Consider the following 19,976-nt stretch of genomic DNA (forward strand, 5'->3'; position numbering starts at 1 on the left):
ATTAATAACCACTGAGGAAATTCTTTTGGCAATTAAACAATTAAAAACTGGAAAAGCTCCTGGCACAGATGGTTTGACAGCAGTGTATTATAAAAATTTCAATTAGAAATGGTAGAACCTCTTAAGGAGTTATTTGCTAAAATACAATGGGGAGGAGAGGTGCCACCATCCTGGAGAACAGCTTTTATTTCCCTGATTCCTAAAGAAGATCAAGATCATAGTCAACTCAAAAATTATAGACCCATATCATTGCTTAATACAGATTATAAGATCTTTGCAAAAATTTTGGCAAATAGACTAATGTCAGTTATGCAACAAGTGATTCATAAAGACCAACTGGATTTATACAAGGGAGACAAATGAAAAGTAATGTAAGACAAATTGTTAATATACTGGAGTATTTGGGGAAGAACAACCAAGTCCCTGCAGTGCTTATGTTTTTGAATGCAGAGAAAGCGTTTGATCGATTGAATTGGCAATTTTTAGTGAAAGTAGCACAAAAGATGCAGTTGGGAGAGCATTTCATACAATCTATTAAGGCAATATACCAGAAACAAATAGCACAAATAATAGTTAATGGTAGTCTCATAGAAACCTTTAAAATTGAGAAAGGAACAAGAGAGGGATGTCCCTTGTCTCCACTATTATTTATTTTAACTTTGTAAGTATTGCTGAATAAAATACGGGACTCGGATAACATACAGGGTATTAAGATCAGGCAACATGATTATAGATTACAAGCATTTGCAGAATATTTGGTTGTAACTTTAACCCAACCAGTAAATTCAGTTAGAGGTTTGATGGAGATAATTAGGCAATATGGTCAAGTGTCAGGGTTTAAAATAAATATAGGGAAAACAAAGATGATAGCTAAGAATATGAATACAAATCAAAAAGAAGAAATGGAAAGAGTAAAAGGATGCGAGATAGTGAAAAAGGTTAAGTACTTAGGAATTTTTATTACAATGTCAAATGGGAAATTATACAAGTATAATTATGAATTGTTATGGCATAAAATACAGACAAAGATGGATAAATGGAAAAAATTACAACTGTCTTTGTTGGGAAGAATAGTAATAGTTAAAATGAACGTTCTGCCCAAGTTTCTATTTCTCTTTCAAATGATACCAATACTTAAAAAGGATGCAAATTTGGAGGAATGGCAGAGAGGCATTAACAACTTTGTTTGGGTAGGGAAGAGACCAAGAGTTAAATTAAAAATAATGCAGGATACACGTGAAAGAGGAGGTTTGAAATTGCCCAATCTAAAATTGTACTATGAAGCAGCTGTTTTGTCAGCAATTAGTGACTGGGTTAATTTAACAGATGAAAGAATACTGAATATTGAAGGGTATGATTTGCTATATGGTTGGCATGCCTACTTAGTTTATAAGAAGAAGGTGGATAGGACTTTTAAAAGTCACATATTAAGGAATGCCCTCCTGTGTGTTTGGAAAAAATACCAATATAAATTGAATGGCAAGATACCCATGTGGGTAGTACCCAGACATGCGATAGAAAATATAAATATAGAACAAAGACAGAATGTAATTACTTATAAAGAACTTCTGATTACAGAAAGAAATGTATTACAGTTAAAGCCTCTGAATGTACTAAGAGAGGAAAGGGCAATTCAAACCTGGTTTCAGTATGTACAGCTGCAGAATAGATGGAAAAAAGATCAGAAAATTGGTATTACACAAAGTGAAGAAAATTTGATAAAACAAGCAAGCATGCGCAAGATGGCGGTCGCGTGGTGAAGCGCTGCGGTGAGATGGAGGACTTTTCGGGGCCTTAGGGGGTACTACAGGGGAGCTCGACCATCAGCAACCCCTGGTTCAGTCAGATGGGTCCGGGGCGAGGGTTTTGAGATCTTCCTCGCCCCTGGACATTCTCGGAGTCGGAAGCGGCAAGGGAGAGTGGAAATTGTGCCGCTCCGATGCTGCCGATGCTGCTGAGAGAGCCGAGAGCTGAGAGCCGAGAGCGGAGGCCCTGCTGGAGGGGAGTGGAGAGCGGAGCTGAAAGCTGAGGCATGGTGGCTTATCGGGCGAGAACTGAGAGAGGAGAATTGAGAATGGAAGCGCTGCTGGAGTGGAGAAGGGTGAGAAAAGAGAGCAGAGCAGTGCAGAGAGCGGAGATATGGTGGCTTATCATCGCCGCGGCGGGCTCAGTCAGTTGAGCTCGGGGTGAGGGTTTTTTTAAGACCTCCCTCGCCCCTGGATAAGCCCAGAGGCATTGGCAGAGAAGATGAAGGGGGAAGAATGGCTTTGGGGCAGCGAGTGGTGGCAGCCCGTTGAATTTCCACCTAACCCACTCAGAAACTGAGAGGAGTATAAACGGGTCTTGGGATTGGAGAAGAGAGACCCCCCCCTCGTAATATCCTGGTTGCTGCAGAGGACCTGGAGGCCTCCTGTGACATTTAATGGAGGCTGGGGTCTGGAAGAACTGAGGAAAATAGAGCTGGTGGGTGACAGAGGGTTTTCCCGTGTATGGATACCAGCCCTTTTTCCTCCCCCCCGGGTACTGTGTCCGCCTAAATGGGCTCATTATTTGCCCGGAGTGAGTCCTCTCTCTCCCCCCCTCTCTTCCCCTTTTCCCTTCTTCCCCCTCCTTTCTCCCCCCCTTTTTTTCATCGGGACTTATTCGGATGTGATCTTGAGTATAAGACTATGCCAAGGATTTTCCATCTTTGCCCCTGAAGTGACTCACTGACTGACTGATAGACTGATAAACTCTTCCTCTGACCATGGGTCAGCCAATTGATGCAACTGTTGAGGGGTCCTCTATTACATCATGAGTCTCGTCTGTCGGAGAAGTTCGATCTACGGCCCCCCTGGGGGCCCTGCCGTGAGAGGGCAGGCTGGAGGACGTTCCCATTGGATGAGATAATCAGGACCCTCCTACTGTCGTGGGAGGACAGTAGAGATACCAATAGTACATCAATGAACAAATGGCTGTGTTACATCTTTTGTGAAGTCCCCTGTTTGAGCTCCGTGCCTCCATCGCTGTATCTTGGAGATGTACACAACAGCGGATCTTCTTGTGCTGCGAGATTCCCCCCTCTCGCAGATGTGGCCCTCCTCACTATCGAGGGCCCACCTCAAGGATGGGTTTTTGGACCCAGAGAGGTGGCATGTGCAAACTAGGGGATTGAGGGGTTTTCTATTGAAAATTTTAGTCAATTTTTAAGGGGTCCCAGGGAGGGGGAGGGTCAGATTGGAATTTGGGCTGTGTGTATGGGGGATAACCCACAAGGGGGAGGGTCGGGTCTGGCAGTGAAGCGTGGCGTGTGGGGTGGGGGACCCGGGGTCGAGGGGGGGGTTAGAGCTTGTTCGGATAGTTTTCTGAACATCAGTACTGTAGGTGGGAGGGGTAGATATGGTGGGAGCAGGGGGGCCATATTGTGTTAGGGGAGTGTGCACTCGCTGTTTATGAGCGGTGGTGTGCTCCGGCCCCCAAGGCTCTACTCGCTCCTCAGGTTGCATAGACCCTCAGGACCCAGGCCTCTGGCTGATGCTGTGCAATGCCAGGTCCGTAGTAAACAAAGCCCCCCTCATTTGTGATCTTGTTCAGGAGGGGGGTGCGGACCTGGCAGGTGTTATGGAGACCTGGTTGGGCCAGGAGGGGGGGTTCCCCTCATTGAAATGTGCCCGCCAGGTTTCCAAGCATTCCATCTGCCGAGGTCACAGGGGAGGGGTGGTGGGGTAGTGGTTATTATTAAAGAAGGTCTAAGACTGAGGGAGGCCACTGTTCCTCAGACGGCCGGCTGTGAATCCCTTTTTGTGAAATGGGGTCATGGGGTTCAGATGGGTTTGCTGATCATGTACCTGGCTCCCTGCCACATGGCAACAGCCCTGCCCGAGCTACTCAACGTCATCGCCGCGGTGGCAGTTGATACCCCTAGGCTTATGATCATGGGGGATTTCAACCTGCCGTCCATGGGTGAGGCGTCTGAGGTGGCTCGGGAGTTCATGGCTTCCATGACAGCTATGGATCTGACCCAGTTAATTCATGGCCCTACCCACACGGGGGGAAACACACTGGATCTGGTTTTTATCTCTGGACAGTGGTTGAGGGATCTTGAGATAGGGGATATAGTTACCGAACCCTTGTCATGGTCAGATCACTCTCTCCTTCGTCTTGACCTTCGAACTGCTGCACCCCGCCGCAGGGAGGCAGAGCCGGTAAGATGGTTCCGCCCCAGGCGCCTGATGGAACCTGACAGATTCCAGATGGAGCTTGGGCCATTTCCTGAGGCTCTGGCACACGCCTCGACTGGAGACCTAATGGCCGCCTGGGATAGGGCGGCCGCTGGAGCTCTGGATCGGGTCGTGCCTTTGCAGCCTCTGACCCGGCGCCGATCTCAATTGGCTCCCTGGTTTACCGAGGGGCTGAGGGAGTTGAAGCACCGGAAAAGACACCTAGAGAGTAGTTGGAGGGCCAGTCTTTCTGAATCTGACCGGACACTAGTAAGATCCCGTATTAGGAATTACTTAGTGGTGATAAAAGCAGCAAAATGTAGCTATTTTGCTGCTCTTATTGCGTCATCAGATAACCGCCCGGCTGCCCTCTTTAGGGTGACCTGCTCCCTGCTCCACCAGGAAGCGCGGGAGGACCCCTTGGAGGGTAGAGCCAAGGATTTTGCTCAGTATCTGTATGACAAAATCACTCAGATTTGGGAAGATTTGGACTCCGACTGGGTAGTCTCAGGGGGAGAGACTAGGGCAGGTCTTGAGAATGTTATCTGGGATGAGTTTGATCCTGTGACCCCTGAGGACGTGGACAGGATTCTGGTCAGACTGAACGCGACCACTTGTTTATTGGACCTGTGTCCTTCCTGGTTAGTGCTGGCTTCCCGGGAAGTGAGACGAGGCTGGCTCCAGGGGATTATAAATGCTTCGTTGGGTGAGGGTGACTTTCCCGCTGCCTTTAAAGAGGCGGTGGTGAGGCCTCTCCTCAAGAAGCCTTCCCTGGACCCGGCAATGTTGCTAAACTATCGTCCGGTCTCCAACCTTCGCTTTGTGGCGAAGGTTGTTGAGAGGGTGGTTGCGCATCAGTTCCCCCAGCACCTGGATGAAATGTCGTATCTGGATCCATTCCAGTCAGGCTTCAGGCCCAGGTAGAGCACGGAAACAGCATTGGTCGCGTTGGTAGATGATCTCTGGAGGGCTCGGGACAGGGGTTGCTCATCTGTCATGGTCCTGTTAGATCTCTCAGTGGCTTTTGATACCATCGACCATGGTATCATGCTGCACCATTTGGAAGAGTTAGGGGTGGGAGGCACTGTGTTACAGTGGTTCTCCTCCTTTCTCTCTGACCGGTCGCAGTCTGTGTTGACAGGGGGGCAGAGGTCGACCCCGAGGCCCCTCATATGTGGGGTGCCGCAAGGGTCGGTCCTCTCGCTCCTCCTGTTCAACATTTATGTGAAGCCACTGGGCGAGATCATACGTGGTTTTCGGGTGAGGTACCATCAGTACGCTGACGACACTCAGCTGTACATCTCCACCCCAGACCACCCCAACGATGCCCTTGAAGTGATGTCCCGGTGCCTGGAGGCCGTGCGTATCTGGATGGGGAGAAACAGGCTCAGACTCAACCCATCCAAGACCGAGTGGCTGTGGTTTCCGACATCCCGATATAGTCAGTTGACGCCATCGCTGACTATTGGGGGTGAATCGCTGGCCCCCACGGAGAGGGCTCGCAACTTGGGCATCCTCCTGGATTCACGGCTGTCTTTAGAAGAGCACTTGATGGCCGTGACCGGGAGGATTTTTCATCAGGTTCACCTGATCCGCCAGTTGCTTCCCTTTCTGAATCGGGACTTGTTATGCACAGTCACTCATGCCCTCGTCACCTCCCGCCTGGACTATTGTAACACTCTCTACATGGGGCTCCCCTTGAGGAGCACCCGGAGGCTCCAACTTGTGCAGAGTGTGGCTGCACGGGTGGTAATGGGAGCGACATGGCATTCCCATGTAACACCCCTCCTGCGTGAGCTGCACTGGCTCCCAGTGGTCTTCTGGGTGCGCTTCAAGGTTTTGGTTACCACCTTTAAAGCGCTCCATGGCTCAGGACTGGGTACTTGCGGGACCGCCTACTACCACCAATAGCCTCCCACCGGCCAGTACGCTCCCATAGAGAGGGGCTCCTCCGGGTGCCGTCGGACAAACAATGTCGACTGGCGGCCCCCAGGGGGAGAGCCTTCTCTGTGGGGGCACCTACTATCTGGAACGAGCTCCCCCCGGAGATACGGAGGATCCCGGATCTGCGCACCTTCCGCCGCGCCTTAAAGACCTTTTTATTTCACCAGGCAGGCCTGGCCTAATTTTCTCCCTCTTTTATAAAATATTTTTAAATTTTTAATATTTTTTAGTATTTTATATATTCAAATTTTAAAATTGGTTTTAAATTGATTGGGGTTTTAATTTGATTGGGCCAAAACTATTTAATTTCATTTTAATTTCACTTTTAAATTTTTGTATGTAGGTATTTTATTGTTTGGCTGTGCACCGCTCTGAGTCCTTCGGGAGTAGGGCGGTATAGAAATAAAATAAATAAATAAATAATAAATAAATAAATAAATAAATAAATAAATAAATAAATAAATAAATAAATAAATAAATAAATAAATAAATAAATGAATAAATGAATGAATGAATAAATTAGGGACTAGAGTAAAATGCACATAAAAAGGTTGTATAATATATTGATAGAAATAGACTGGAGACAGAGTTAGTTAAATTGTATGATAAAATGGGCACAAAATTTTGAGGAACCAATAATGATGGAAACATGGGAAAGGATCTGGGTAAGAAATGTAAAATTTACACAAGCTCAAAATTTGAGAGAAAATTTTTATAAAATGTTTTAGAGATGGCATTTGGATCCCAAAAAGTTAGCTTGTATGTACCCAAACCTACAATCCAAATGTTGGAGATGTGATTGTGTTGATGCTACCTATTTTCATGTTTGGTGGACTTGTAAAAAAGTTAAAGCATTTTGGATAAAAATATGGTGGATTATTCAAAATATTTTTAAAAAAGGATAAAGTTTACTCCACAGTTGTTTTTCTTAGGTATAATTACAGATTGTACGGCTATAGAGACTAATTTGATCCTGAACTTAATAACTGCAGCAAGACTCTTGGTGGCGCAGTACTGGAAGAAGGAAGATTTACCTACTATTCAAGAATGCACATTAAAAGTAGTAAATTTAGCAGAAATGGTGAACATTTCAGCATATGTAAAGGACCATTCAGATGAGAAATATATGTTAGAATGGAGAAGATGGATTGATTATATTCAAGGCAAATATCGGACTAAAAAAATTCAAATAGCTTATGAATGATTAAACAGATTTTATAAAGTACTTAAATTTAGTTTAGTAAAAGGTGAGTTCAAAGTTCAAGAGGGGGATAGGAGGCTATAGATAATTAGTTTATGTTAGCTTATAATTGTCAAATGTTATAACCTGTATTTTGCTCTGGGAAGTGGTGGGGGGGGAAGGAGGGGAAGGGGAGAATTGGAAGGGGAGGAGGGAGGGGGAAGGGGAAATGTCTGTAAAACTTTTTAAAACTTTTCAATAAAAAAAAAGAAAGAAAAGTGCTGGTGGAAAGCGGAGAAAAACGGAGCCCTTTGAAGCCGGGTGAGTGACAACAACCCAGGCTTGTAACAACGTTTGGAGCATTATTAATAATTAGAAGACCCCTAGCCTAAAATAGCGGGTACACAACAAAGGGGCTTTGGAATTTTTTTTTAAATCTACAACTTTAAAGAGACAAAGACCTCTGAAACAACTAATTTTGGGACAGAATTATGAGAATTAATTTGGAGATATGGTGAAAAGACTAAACATTTTAAAATTTTGAATTGGGTTTCTTAAAGGAAAAGAAGATTTGATACCTTTTTAATTAAAAGAAGAAGATTGGATGGTTATATAACAACAAATAAAATGGAGGTTTGCATCACTAACACAAATGTGAATTACAGAGAGACACCATCTGGTGTAAAGAGGAACTTTGTAACTTCCCTTTGTTATGGGAAACTTTGAGCTGGCGCAGGAATAAAAGAAGGACTAAGTGTAGCTCTAAAAGAAAAAGATTTGAAATATTATGTCCGGAATAAAAATAAGAAAAGAGAATTCATTTGATTTATGGAGAATAAAATTAATATTGGAGAATGGAAAGGCAAGGAAATGAAGATAATGTGATTAAAAATAAAATAAAGCAAAAATAAATTGTAATATTAAGGGAGGTCTTTACAGAAATTAAGAATGTTAAAAGAAATTAATACATGTAAGATATGCTTGATGCAAGAACTATGTTTTAAAGTTAAAATGCTAAAGGAAAGAATAAGGATAAATATGATTAACTGAAAATATTAAAAGGAATTAAATACATTTAAAGATATGTTTTAAGCAAGAACCAACACATGTCTCAATGTTAAAATGTTATGAATGTTATGAAAAAGGATACAGAAAAATAATGACTATGTGAAAAAACAATGTATAGATGGATGGAAACAACAAAGAAAGGATTAAATAGAGATTTAAATAGAGAAAGTTAAACCAATTATGAAAGTGCTGTGTTTAACAGCCAAAAAGGTATATTATGCTGTGTTGAACAGCCAAACGAAAAGGTTATGCTGTGTATCAGCCAAAACAAAACTGAATATGCCATGTAACAGCCAAACAAAAATAAAAATGAAATGCTGTGCTTAAAAGCCAAAAAACAAAAATTAACATGCTGTGTTTAACAGCCAAACAAGAAAGGGCATGCTGTGTATCAGCCAAAAAATTAAAAAAAAAGGATATGCTGTGTTCAACAGTCAAATAAATGGTTATGTTGTGTTATAGTTAAGGAATAAAAATGATTGGTTTAACAATAAAGATAAATAATAAATAATGCTGGGTTCTTTTTTCTTTTTAGGAAAATACAAAAGGAGGTGGGATAATTAAACTGAGGAGACGCATGTTGAGAGTGATAGTTAAGATAAAATGGATAAATTAGGTTTAATAATAGAAATAAAGAGTATAAATTTTGAGTTTAATAATTAGAGACAAAATGGGTATGTTGAAATTAAATATTTTTGGAATGCTTAATGTAATTGTATGATTCATATTGTTAAAATATATCCATCTAAGCAAATGAAAGAGAAAAATGGATTGATAATTGGTTTATTTATTTATTATTTATTTATTTGATTTGATTTCTATACCGACCTACTCCCGAAGGACTCAGGGCAGTGTACAGCCAAACAATAAAAAACATACATACAAAATTTAAAAATAGAATTAAAATCAAATTAAATAATTTTGGCCCAGACAAATTAAAACCCCAAACTATTTAAAACCAATTTTAAAACTGAATATATAAAATACTAAGAGATATTTAAAAAATTAAAAATCTTTTATAAAAGAGGGAGAAAATTAGGCCAGGCCCGCCTGGTGAAATAATAAGATCTTTAAAGCGCCGTGGGAGGTGCGCAGATCCGGGATCCTCCGTATCTCTGGGGGGAGCTCGTTCCAGATAGTAGGTGCCCCCACAGAGAAGGCTCTCTCCCTGGGGGCCGCCAGTTGGCATTGTTTGGCCGACGGCACCCAGAGGAGCCCGTCTCTATGGGAGCGTACCGGCCGGTGGGAGGCTATTGGTGGTAGTAGGCGGTCCCGCAAGTACCCAGATCCCATGCCATGGAGTGCTTTAAAGGTGGTAACCAAAACCTTGAAGCGCACCCAGAAGACCACCGGGAGCCAGTGCAGCTCGCGCAGGAGGGGTGTTACATGGGAACGCCATGTCGCTCCCATTACCACCCACGGCCGCACTCTGCGCCAGTTGGAGCCTCTGGGTGCTCCTCAAGGGGAGCCCCATGTAGAGAGCATTACAATAGTCCAGGCGGGAGGTGACGAGGGCATGAGTGACTGTGAGTAACGAGTCCCGATCGAGAAAGGGACTCAATGGGCGAATCAGGCGAACCTGATGAAAAATCCTCCTGGTCATGGCCGTCAAGTGCTCTTCTAAAGACAGCTGTGAATCCAGGAGGACGCCCAAGTTGCGCGCCCTCTCCGTGGGGGCCAATGATTCGCCCCCAATAGTCAGTGATGGCACCAACTGACTATATCGGGACGTCGGAAACCACAGCCACTCGGTCTTGGATGGGTTGAGCCTGAGCCTGTTCCTCCCCATCCAGATCCGCACAGCCTCCAGGCACCGGGACATCACTTCAAGGGCATTGTTGGGGTGGTCTGGGGTGGAGATGTACAGCTGAGTGTCATCAGCGTACTGATGGTACCTCACCCGAAAACCACGTATGATCTCGCCCAGCGGCTTCACATAAATGTTGAACAGGAGGGTCGAGAGGACCGACCCTTGCAGCACCCCGCATATGAGGGGCCTCGGGGTCGACCTCTGCCCCCCTGTCAACACAGACTGCGACCGGTCAGAGAGAAAGGAGGAGAACCACTGCAACACAGTGCCTCCCACCCCTAACTCTTCCAAACGGTGCAGCATGATACCATGGTCGATGGTATCAAAAGCCGCTGAGAGATCTAACAGGACCAGGACAGAGGAACATCCCCTGTCCCGAGCCCTCGAGATATCATCTACCAACGCGATCAATGCCATTTCCATGCTGTACCCAGGCCTGAAGCCCAACTGGAATGGATTAGGATTCAAGATTAAGTAATGGGTTTTTGGAGATAATGGCATAATTATACAGATAGATTTGAGAGAAAGATTTGTTTAAAATATTTAGTTGTGTCAATTGAAAAATAAGATTTGTTAATGATTTGTTTGAATGTGACCGAAGCAAAAGCTTTGTTTTGAAAAGATGAGTTTTATGTTTTTGTTATAAAAAAATTAAAAAAATACTTTTTTAAAAAAAGACTGTTCGTCTTAACTCATGCGTAAGATTTTTAAGAAGGAAACCTGCTTGAAATGCTCTGGAGTAAACCTGGAGACCCATTTCCCTACTCTATACCTGTGGGATTTTGTAGATGCCCAATATGGCAGCCATGAGGATGGATATGTCAGAGTTGGCCTCTTCCAGGAGAACCATCATGTTTCTCTTCCTTCCACAGCTGTAGTTGGGAACATTGGCCTCTCCAGTCGAAAGCAAATCCAACAGACCATCCAATGTCAACATTTTGTCTCGAAAGTTGTCATGGAGGTTATAACCCAGGGTGAGGTTGGGTAAGAGGAGGGGAGCTTTGTTGATTTCCTGAATGGCAAAAACGAAGGACAGAATTTTCCAGTACATCACAAATGCTTCCCTGAAAAGATATGTACATTATACCATGATGTTATATATATTCAACAAAAATGATAAATTTCTTCTGTGATAATGTTGGACAGGTGGCAGAAATCATGGGATAAAAATCACAAACTCAAAATGTCAACAGCACATAAAGAAAACCTCTATAAAATGTTTTATAGATGGCATTATTCACCTGCAAGTTTAGCGAATATGTATAACAATCAATCTGTTAAATGTTGGAAATGCAACCAAATGCAATTTAGAACTAAGGAGAAATTTCTTTTCCTTTTACTTTTATATATGAAAAGTTAGAACAATTACTCAGTGGAACAACTTGCCTCCAGAAGTTGTGAATGCTCCAACACTACAAGACCTCTAAGGTCCCTTCCCTCTCTGTTATTCTATTCTATTCTAAATACTAGTTTCATATTATCATATGTGGTGGACGTGTCCCAAAGCAAAAAAATACTGGAAGAAAATATGCATGTGGCTGGAAATTATGAGAAAACAACACATAGATTTGAAACATGAGACATTCTTGTTGGGCATGCTTCCAGGAAACTACAATAAGGGTAACACATATTTAATTGTACATATCCTAACAGTAACCAGGATTGTGTATGCACAATAGTGGAAAAATCCAGAAACCCCCTACAGATGACATTATAATCAAAAAAATTCTGGAATGTGCAGAAATTGATAAGTTAACCCTGAAAGTAAAAGGAAAAGAGGACTCAGAATATTTTATAACATGGGAACTATTCTATAAATGACAGATACTGAGGTTAGAGTAGTGGATTTATGTGAAATATGGATTGCATGAGAAAGAAAAACTGATGAGTAAATATTTTGATGGTTCTTTAATCGATACTATAATGGAAGATAGTATACTTTTCAAAAACAATTGATATTGTTGTATGTATGTTTATGTATATATGAGGATGATGATGATGACGACGATGATGTTTATATATTAACACTTTGGACACTTATAAAACACACTGTTCAACATAGAATTGGAATATGTGATACAAAACAATTAAAACAATTTATTTAACATTAATGTGTCTGTACAAGTCTTTGACCAAAATTCTTCATTTCAGCATCTACCTTTTAAAAGCCAAAACAGAAACACCATATACAATCTGTGCATTGTTTGTCACATCCTCTCTCTCTCTCTCTCTCTCTCTCTCTCTCTCTCTCTCTCTCTCTCTCTCTCTCTCTCTCTCTCTCTCTCTCTCTCTCTCTCTCTCTCTCTCTCTCTCTCTCTCTCTCTCCCTCTACCTCTACCTCTACCTCTACCTCTACCTCTACCTCAAACTGCGGAGTCAAAAAATATCCAAGGAAAAGCTATTGGTGAACCACTTCTGACAATGTGGCTCAGAAACCTGCATAGCAACCAGGATTCACTCAAAGGACTATAATACACATGTTATATGTGCAGAGTATGCATGTTTTTCTATGTAGGAATAAGTGCACATAAATGAGATAAGGCAGAAAATAAAACATTTAAGAACTGAACAGAAGCACCAGCTCTTCCATTTCTCTTGAGTAAATAGTCTCGATCCCTGATTGCTTGAGAGAGAGGACAGAGGAACTGTTCAAAACACTTTGGTATCAGTGGAACAACAGGTGAGTCAAGAAGTAACATCTTACGATAGAATAGAATAACAGAGTTGGAGGGACCTTGGAGATCTCCTAGTCCAGGGGTCACCAACCTTTCGGACCTCAGAGATCACTAAATTCATATAAAATCCCACAGACCACTAATATGATCTGCCTAATGACCAGCTGGGTGGGTGAGGCTAGGGGGGCATGTGACTGGGTGGGCATGGCCAACTCAATGTCACTCGTGTCAAGAGGTGCCTCGCCAGCCTCTACTCACCCCTCCCTTCCAAGCCACTCACCTGCCTACCGGGGCTCTTTAGGGCCCCAACAGGAAGCAGTTGTTGGAGCTAAGCAGCCGCCATAAGAAAGATTTGGCAAAAGAGCAGGCTCAGTTCAAATTGGATCTGGTCAAGAAGGAGGCTCAGCAGAAGGACCTCACTGAGGATTATGATCATAGGCTTTCCAAGCAGAGGGAAGACCTGAGGGAGTGCAAGGCCAGGTACTGCTGCCTGGAGGTTCAGTGGTGTGAGCCAGTTCCAGGCCATGATGCAGTCCCACTGGAACAAGGCCCTCTGGCTCTTCGCCACAACCGATGCTTCCATCCAGCCTTCGCCCAAAGCCCTGCACCAGAAGTCTGAAGCAGACCCCGAGTCAGAATTTCTGCCCCCCTCCGACCCATACAAAAAGGCCCCCAAAGAGGGGAGACTCTCTGTAGCAACACAAATGCTCATTTTACGTATCCGACCCAGAGGCCATAGTTTGAGGACCCTAGATTTAGTGCAATATAAAAAATGCAAATAACTTTTCTGCGGACCACCAAAAATTTCTCACGGACCACCAATGGTCCACGGACCACCAGTTGGTGACCACTGTTCTAGTCCAACCCCTTGAGTAGGCAGGAAACCCTACACCACTTCAGACAAATGGTTATCTAATCTCTTCTTAAAAACTTCCAGTGTTGGAGCATTCACAACTTCTGGAGGCAAATTGTTCCACTGATTATTTGTTCCAACTGTCAAGAAATTGCTCCTTAGTTTTAAGTTGCTTCTTTCCTTGATTAGTTTCCACCCATTGCAGTCCTACCCTCAGGTGCTTTGGAAAATAGTTTGACTCCCTCTTCTTTGTGACAACCCCTGAGATATCGGAACACTGCTATCATGTCACCCTTGGTCCTTCTTTTTATAAGACTGGACATATCCAGCTCAAGGAACCATCTTTACATGCTTTAGCCTCCAGTCCCCTAATGATCTTTGTTGCTCTTTGCACTCTTTCTAGAGCCTCCACATCTTTTTTACATCGTGGCAACCAAAAGTGGATGCAGTATTCCAAGTGTGGTCTTACCAAGGCATTATGAAGTGGTATTAAGACTTCATGTGATTTGATTCTATCCCTCTGTTTATGCAGCCTAGCACTCTGTCGACTTTTTTGGCAGCTGCAGCACACTGCTGGCTCATATTTAATTAATTGTCCACAAGGATTCCAAGATCCCTCTCACAGTTACTATTATTGAGCAAGGTACCACATATATGGTGCCTGTGCATTTTGTTTTTCTTCCCTAAATGTAGAACCTTGCTTTTTTCAGCATTGAACTTGATTTTGTTAGATAGCGCCCAATGTCCAAGTCTGTCAAGATCCTTCTGTATCTTAAGCCTATCTTTCGGAGTGTTGTCTATTCCTGCTAGCTTGCTGTCGTCTGTAAATTTGATGAGTTCCCCATCTATCCCCTCGTCCAAATCATTGATGAAGATGTTGAAGAGTACTGGGCCTAAAACAGAGCCCTGGGATACCCCACTGCATACCTCCCTCCATTTAGATGCTGTTCCATTCAGGACTACATATTGAGTAGGGTTGGTCAGTCAGTTAAGAATCCATCTGGTGGTGATGCAGTCTAACCCACATTTTTCTATTTTAATAAGTAGTAGGTTATGATCTACTTAATCAAATTCCCCACATACCCACATCAAGGAAACAATAAATGGCTGCTGATCTGGCAGTGGTGAGTTTAAAGAAATCCATGGACTTATCAGGAAAGCCATGATGGAGCATCTGGAGAATGTCTTGAAGCACCTTATCTGAGGGTTGATGTCTTTGAACTTCTTCCAGAACTGTCCTCCTGGAAGATGCAGAACTGTCTTCTAGGAAAGACTCAGAAAAGAAGTCAGCCATTTCTCTCAGCTGGGATTGACCAGGACTGACCAGTTAGAGCCTCCTGTCCTTTTCTTTGATGGACAAGCTGCAACCATGATCAAACTCCCAAGCCTTGAAAGCTCAAAGCACATTGTCTGCATAGAGATCAGTTCGACATCAGGATGCTGAGCATTAAATCTTGCTTTTGTGTTATCTGCTGAATTCTATTGCACTTCATACTGTTTGTATACAAATGTACCGAAATTTAACTCCCCCTATTATTTTCTCAAAGGCAATATAACAACATCATTCAACATTCTGCGACTTACCAATCAACCTCTGTAGAAGGACAAGAACTGAAATTGTGCAGCTGTAATAGTAGAATATTTGTTGCCGAGAAGAGCCCACCGATGAGATGGTCTCCTGGCCTGTAATGGTTGAGTGGGTCTCTTGCATCCCTCCCGAAAGTTAAGAAGCACTTGGTGCCGAGTATCCCACAGGCTGCCTGGGGCAACAAAAGCTCCATCAGAAGCAGAAGCAGTGGATTCATTTCTGGGTTAGCCAAAGGAATCCTCTGCTTTGCATCTGATCTTAGAATCAGCAGAGCAGAAGAGTTTGGAGATGTTGAAAGCAGATTGCAGCAAGACTGAATTTTCTAATACAGTATGAAGTCAAGAGAGGACTTTCCAAATGATGGAAACATGGGCCAACACAACAGCAGACCTCCTGGTGTCCATGAAGTATATTCCAGCTTCCCAGTGTCAAAAGACAATTTATGCACTAACTTTCATGATGTCAGATAGTACTATGTGTTGCTCCTGAGTCTGTTGATCTCCTCCAGAGATCCAGGAGAATAAGGAATCTCTTGACATTTAGCCTGAAGGCAAGAAAGAAATCACTAACATTGTATTAATTATCTGAGAAGTAGGAGGTTCTCAGTCCTCCCTGCAGGCTGAGCTGGGATCCAGCTGGAGAAATCCTGATGTAACTCAATGTAATGGATTCCCAGGAAGCATCCAAGACCAAATTGTTCTGGGAGTATTTGGGACACCTGTCATTCTGCTTAGTTGATTTCCAATTGGTTTTCTTTCATGATATAATATGTGAAAGTTTATTTCTTTGATGCTGTGTTTTTGATATGATGAAGTTGTTACTCTTACCTTTTTTATATTGGGGACTTTTTAACTAAATGATGTTGATGCTACCTTAGGCCTACTGTGCATTTTTTATAGTTCAGACCTTTATGTTATAGGATGGATGCTTTATTAATGTTGTGGGTTGACATACACCTGTCTGAAGCAGAATGAACATAAATCAAAGAAATATCCATCTATTCATCCACCCATCCATTATACCTGGTGGTGTGACCCAGTGGTGGGATTCAAAGTTTTTTACTATTGGTTCTCTGGTCATTGCTTGGTGGGCGTGGTTTGGTGGCTGTGGCAGGGGAATAATACTGTAAAATCTCCATTTCTCCCCACTCCAGCGGAAGGATACTCCAAAATCCCCATTTCCTCCCAATCAGCTGGGACTCGGGAGGCAGAGAATAGATAAGGGCGGGCCAGTTAGAGATGGTATTTACCGTTTCTCTGGACTACTCAAAATTTTCTCTACCGGTTCTCCAGAACTTGTCAGAAACTGCTAAATACCACCTCTGGTGTGACCAAGCGTTGATAACTTCATACCTGATGAAGGGGATGTCCCCATCCTGTTTTAAAGAGGCATTCATGAAGAATCCATTATTGGACCCTACCTTCCTGGACAATTGTCATCCAATCTCTCCATATCTCTCACCAATCTCAGCACTAAAGTATATCACCAGTCTCACAAATAAAACTATTTTATAATTATTAAGATCCACCAGACTGCTAGAAGAAAGTAAATTTTACACACACACACACACACACACACACACTTGTGTATTCAAAGTTTTAAACAATGAAATGTTTATTGGTGAATAAATGACCCTTGAAGTTAAAAGTCCATCTTTTGCATTGCAGCCATTTTTCTCCTATTGTTACCTGAAATTCAGGCACCCCGAATTTTGCATGGAGATGATGAAATCTATTATAATGAATTTGAGAGGGGGAAAAAAACACTATTAGCCTTTGCAAAAGTAACTTTTCACCTCCAATCAACAATACAAATGACAGCAGAAAAACTACAAAATTTATTAAGGTGATGGAGGTGTCAACTCTTTTGATAGCATACAAAAAGAAATGATACATACATTTAGTCTGTGTGATACATCAGAAAGCCACCAATAAAAAATAAAAGATGATTACATGTAAGAATTGAACAATAGAAAACATGGACTACAGATAAAAGTCCCCAAATGGCAAATTCATGGGTTACATCATTTCCCTTCCCAGGTGGTAGGTATCTTACTTAAAACTTGCAACTGTATTCAATAACGTTCACAATATTCTCTCTATAGTTTAATGGCTGAAAAGGGTAGTTCACACAAATTTAAAAAATGTCCTTAATTCAGGAGAAAAATGGGCTTTCCTAAAATTATGAAAAAGGTCTAAGTTGCCATGCTAAAAGCTACTATGTCCTTACTTAAAAGCTGATACAGAAACCCAAAATGCCAAGTAATACTGCCAGACATAGAAAGATGGAAATCAGGTTTAAGCAGGAGATCACTTTAAAAAGCAGTCAGAGAAATGAAAAGTACCTAATGATGAGTAAAAATATTATCTCCCCAGATATAATATATCCCCAGAACATCCATGAGATTCAGTTTTCTACTTCACTTTTCAACATCATTTGCTGCTTTGTATTCAAATCTGGCCTCAGCACAATGATGTAACACTTAGGGATGAAGATGCAACCCAGCAGCCCAGCACTGGAAGCCAAGATGGAGAAGACCTGCACAGCCACCATGTATTTCCCTTTGGTGCTCAGATAGGTAGGCACAAAAGACAGCCAGACACTGCAAAAGACTAGCATGCTGAAGGTGATCAGCTTGGCTTCGTTGAAGGACCCAGGGAGATTCCTGGCCAGGAAAGCCACCGTGAAGCAGATGGCAGCCAGGAAGCCCATATAGCCAAGGGCAATATAAAACATAGCAGCAGAGCCTTCATTGCACTGCAGAACGATCTCTCGAGGCTGGGAGTTCATGTCAGAATCAGGGAATGACGGAAAAACTCCTAACCAGGTGAAACAAATGACAACCTGGACAATGGAACAAGAAAGGATGATGGTGTTGGCCAGACTCTTGCCCAGATATTTCCTCACTCCATTTCCTGGCTTTGTGGCCAGGAAGGCCAGCACCACCATGATTGTTTTGGCCAAGACAGAAGACACAGCAATTGAGAAGATGATGTTGGGGACTGTTTGTCGGAGAAGGCAGGTGGTTCTCCTTGGCCGACCAATGAAGAGGAATGAGGTCAAGAAGGAAATCAGAAGGGAGACCAGGAGAATGTAGGTGAGGTCCCGGTTGTTGGCTTTGACTATGGGAGTTTCTTGAAATGTAATGAAGATGCCCAAGACAAAGATTGTGATCAAAATTAGGAATAGAGCAAAGGTAGTAAGGATGATTCCCAAATTCTCTTGATGGGACAAAAATGTGACATTTTTGGCAATACATTGATCTCGCTTCTTATTCTGATATTGATTTTCTGGACATCTGATGCAGTAGTTTGCATCTGCAAAGGAGAAATGTAACATTTGCCATGAATTTATAGGATAGGAGTTAGATTAATGAGTGTGTGTGTGGATGTGCATTCATTCGTAAATGTCCAAAGTTGATTAAGTGAAAAAATGTAACTATATTAAGAAGGGAGAGAATCTGAGGGGAGACATAAATAACTTGACAAATACCTCCATTTTTCTCCATTTTTTTCCCATTTGTGGGACTGTAGTAAATGAAAGGGCTGAAGGACAACCATCTTTATCATTCAGTAAGGGCTCTAAGGACCAGAACTGGCCAACCTGAGAGGGTTCCTGTTGCCAATGAGGAGTTTTGTTCAGCATTGTGCCCAGAGAGAGAAATATCTGCCTCTATCTAGGATCGAACTCACAGCCTCCAGATTGTGAGGTGAGAGCTCCACCTCTATGCTGCCACACCACGTCTTTGGCCCAAATACCCAGATTCATCTTCATTGAAAGGACTGCATTGATTTCCACTCATTCACCTTCTTGGGTAGAAATCCTCCCTTCTGCACAGGGGACACAGTTGTAGCAGCATTTTGGTTTTCCCTCCTGGACCACCTTGAAATATCCATGCTGACAAGGTTCCACACACTGGGAGTAAGGCAATGTCTGAAAGTGAACAGAATTGGCATTCAGAAGCACCTGCAATCATCAGCTATGAAATGAGACATAGAGTTGGAAGGGGTCAAGAAACTAGGTATGTGCTAAAAAGATTAGAAATGGAACATTCTGCTTCTCCCACAGGCCAAACTGTGATGGTGGTGGCCATTCCAGGAATGTCCAACAATTGTCAGGAAAGTTATTCTTGAAACTGGCAGTGGATTGGGATAATCAAACAGGCTTCCATTTTAGAAACTGTCATGGAAGAAACAGGAATTCTGGAATTCTGCAGCATGATTGATTTTGCACACATTTTCCACCAAATATTCAGCTGTAGCATCAACCTCTTGAATGTCACATTGAACATGGGCAACTCAAGTGATTTTGCTTCTTTCTCCCCTTAAATCCTGTGTGCATTTTCCTACAGCTTCATGTCACTTCCTTTGATGTTCTTGGAACAGAACCCTTCTATACTTCACAAAACCCCATCTCCATTGCTATTGCTGAATTAAAAAAAGCCTGTATCTGAAGACAGGCAGTCTGAGATACAGTTTGGAAAGGGAAGGGATACTCATGGAGATAAAGAAAAAACTGAAGAGACAGAAGATTTTCCCCACCTGGTTCTGCCCATAGTGCCTCGTGATGGCTTCTTTGTTGATACTGAATTTCACTCCTGCAGATTCTTCTCTTGCCAAACTCCCAAATTTCACACTGGTGCCTGACTTATTATGAAAA

At 42.7% G+C, this 19,976-nt stretch overlaps 1 protein-coding gene across 1 annotated transcript in view; it reads right to left on the bottom strand.

Moving 5' to 3' along the window:
• Nucleotides 1-1,804: 1,804 nt before the first annotated feature.
• The window catches only part of LOC139309978 (vomeronasal type-2 receptor 26-like), a 64,079-nt gene continuing 45,907 nt past the window's right edge, over nucleotides 1,805-19,976 (bottom strand). The window contains exons 12-15 of the mRNA XM_070934161.1: nucleotides 19,124-19,250; nucleotides 18,225-18,634; nucleotides 10,974-11,213; nucleotides 1,805-2,086 (exon numbers count right to left, since the gene is read on the bottom strand). Coding sequence (XP_070790262.1) covers nucleotides 1,805-2,086; nucleotides 10,974-11,213; nucleotides 18,225-18,634; nucleotides 19,124-19,250 — 1,059 coding nt within the window. The remainder of the gene's footprint in view (nucleotides 2,087-10,973; nucleotides 11,214-18,224; nucleotides 18,635-19,123; nucleotides 19,251-19,976) is intronic.

This window comes from Pituophis catenifer, unplaced genomic scaffold (genome assembly GCF_029215685.1).
Source record: "Pituophis catenifer annectens isolate HBS135680 unplaced genomic scaffold, rPitCat1.0.hap2 SCAF_2, whole genome shotgun sequence".
Lineage (NCBI taxonomy): Eukaryota > Metazoa > Chordata > Lepidosauria > Squamata > Colubridae > Pituophis > Pituophis catenifer.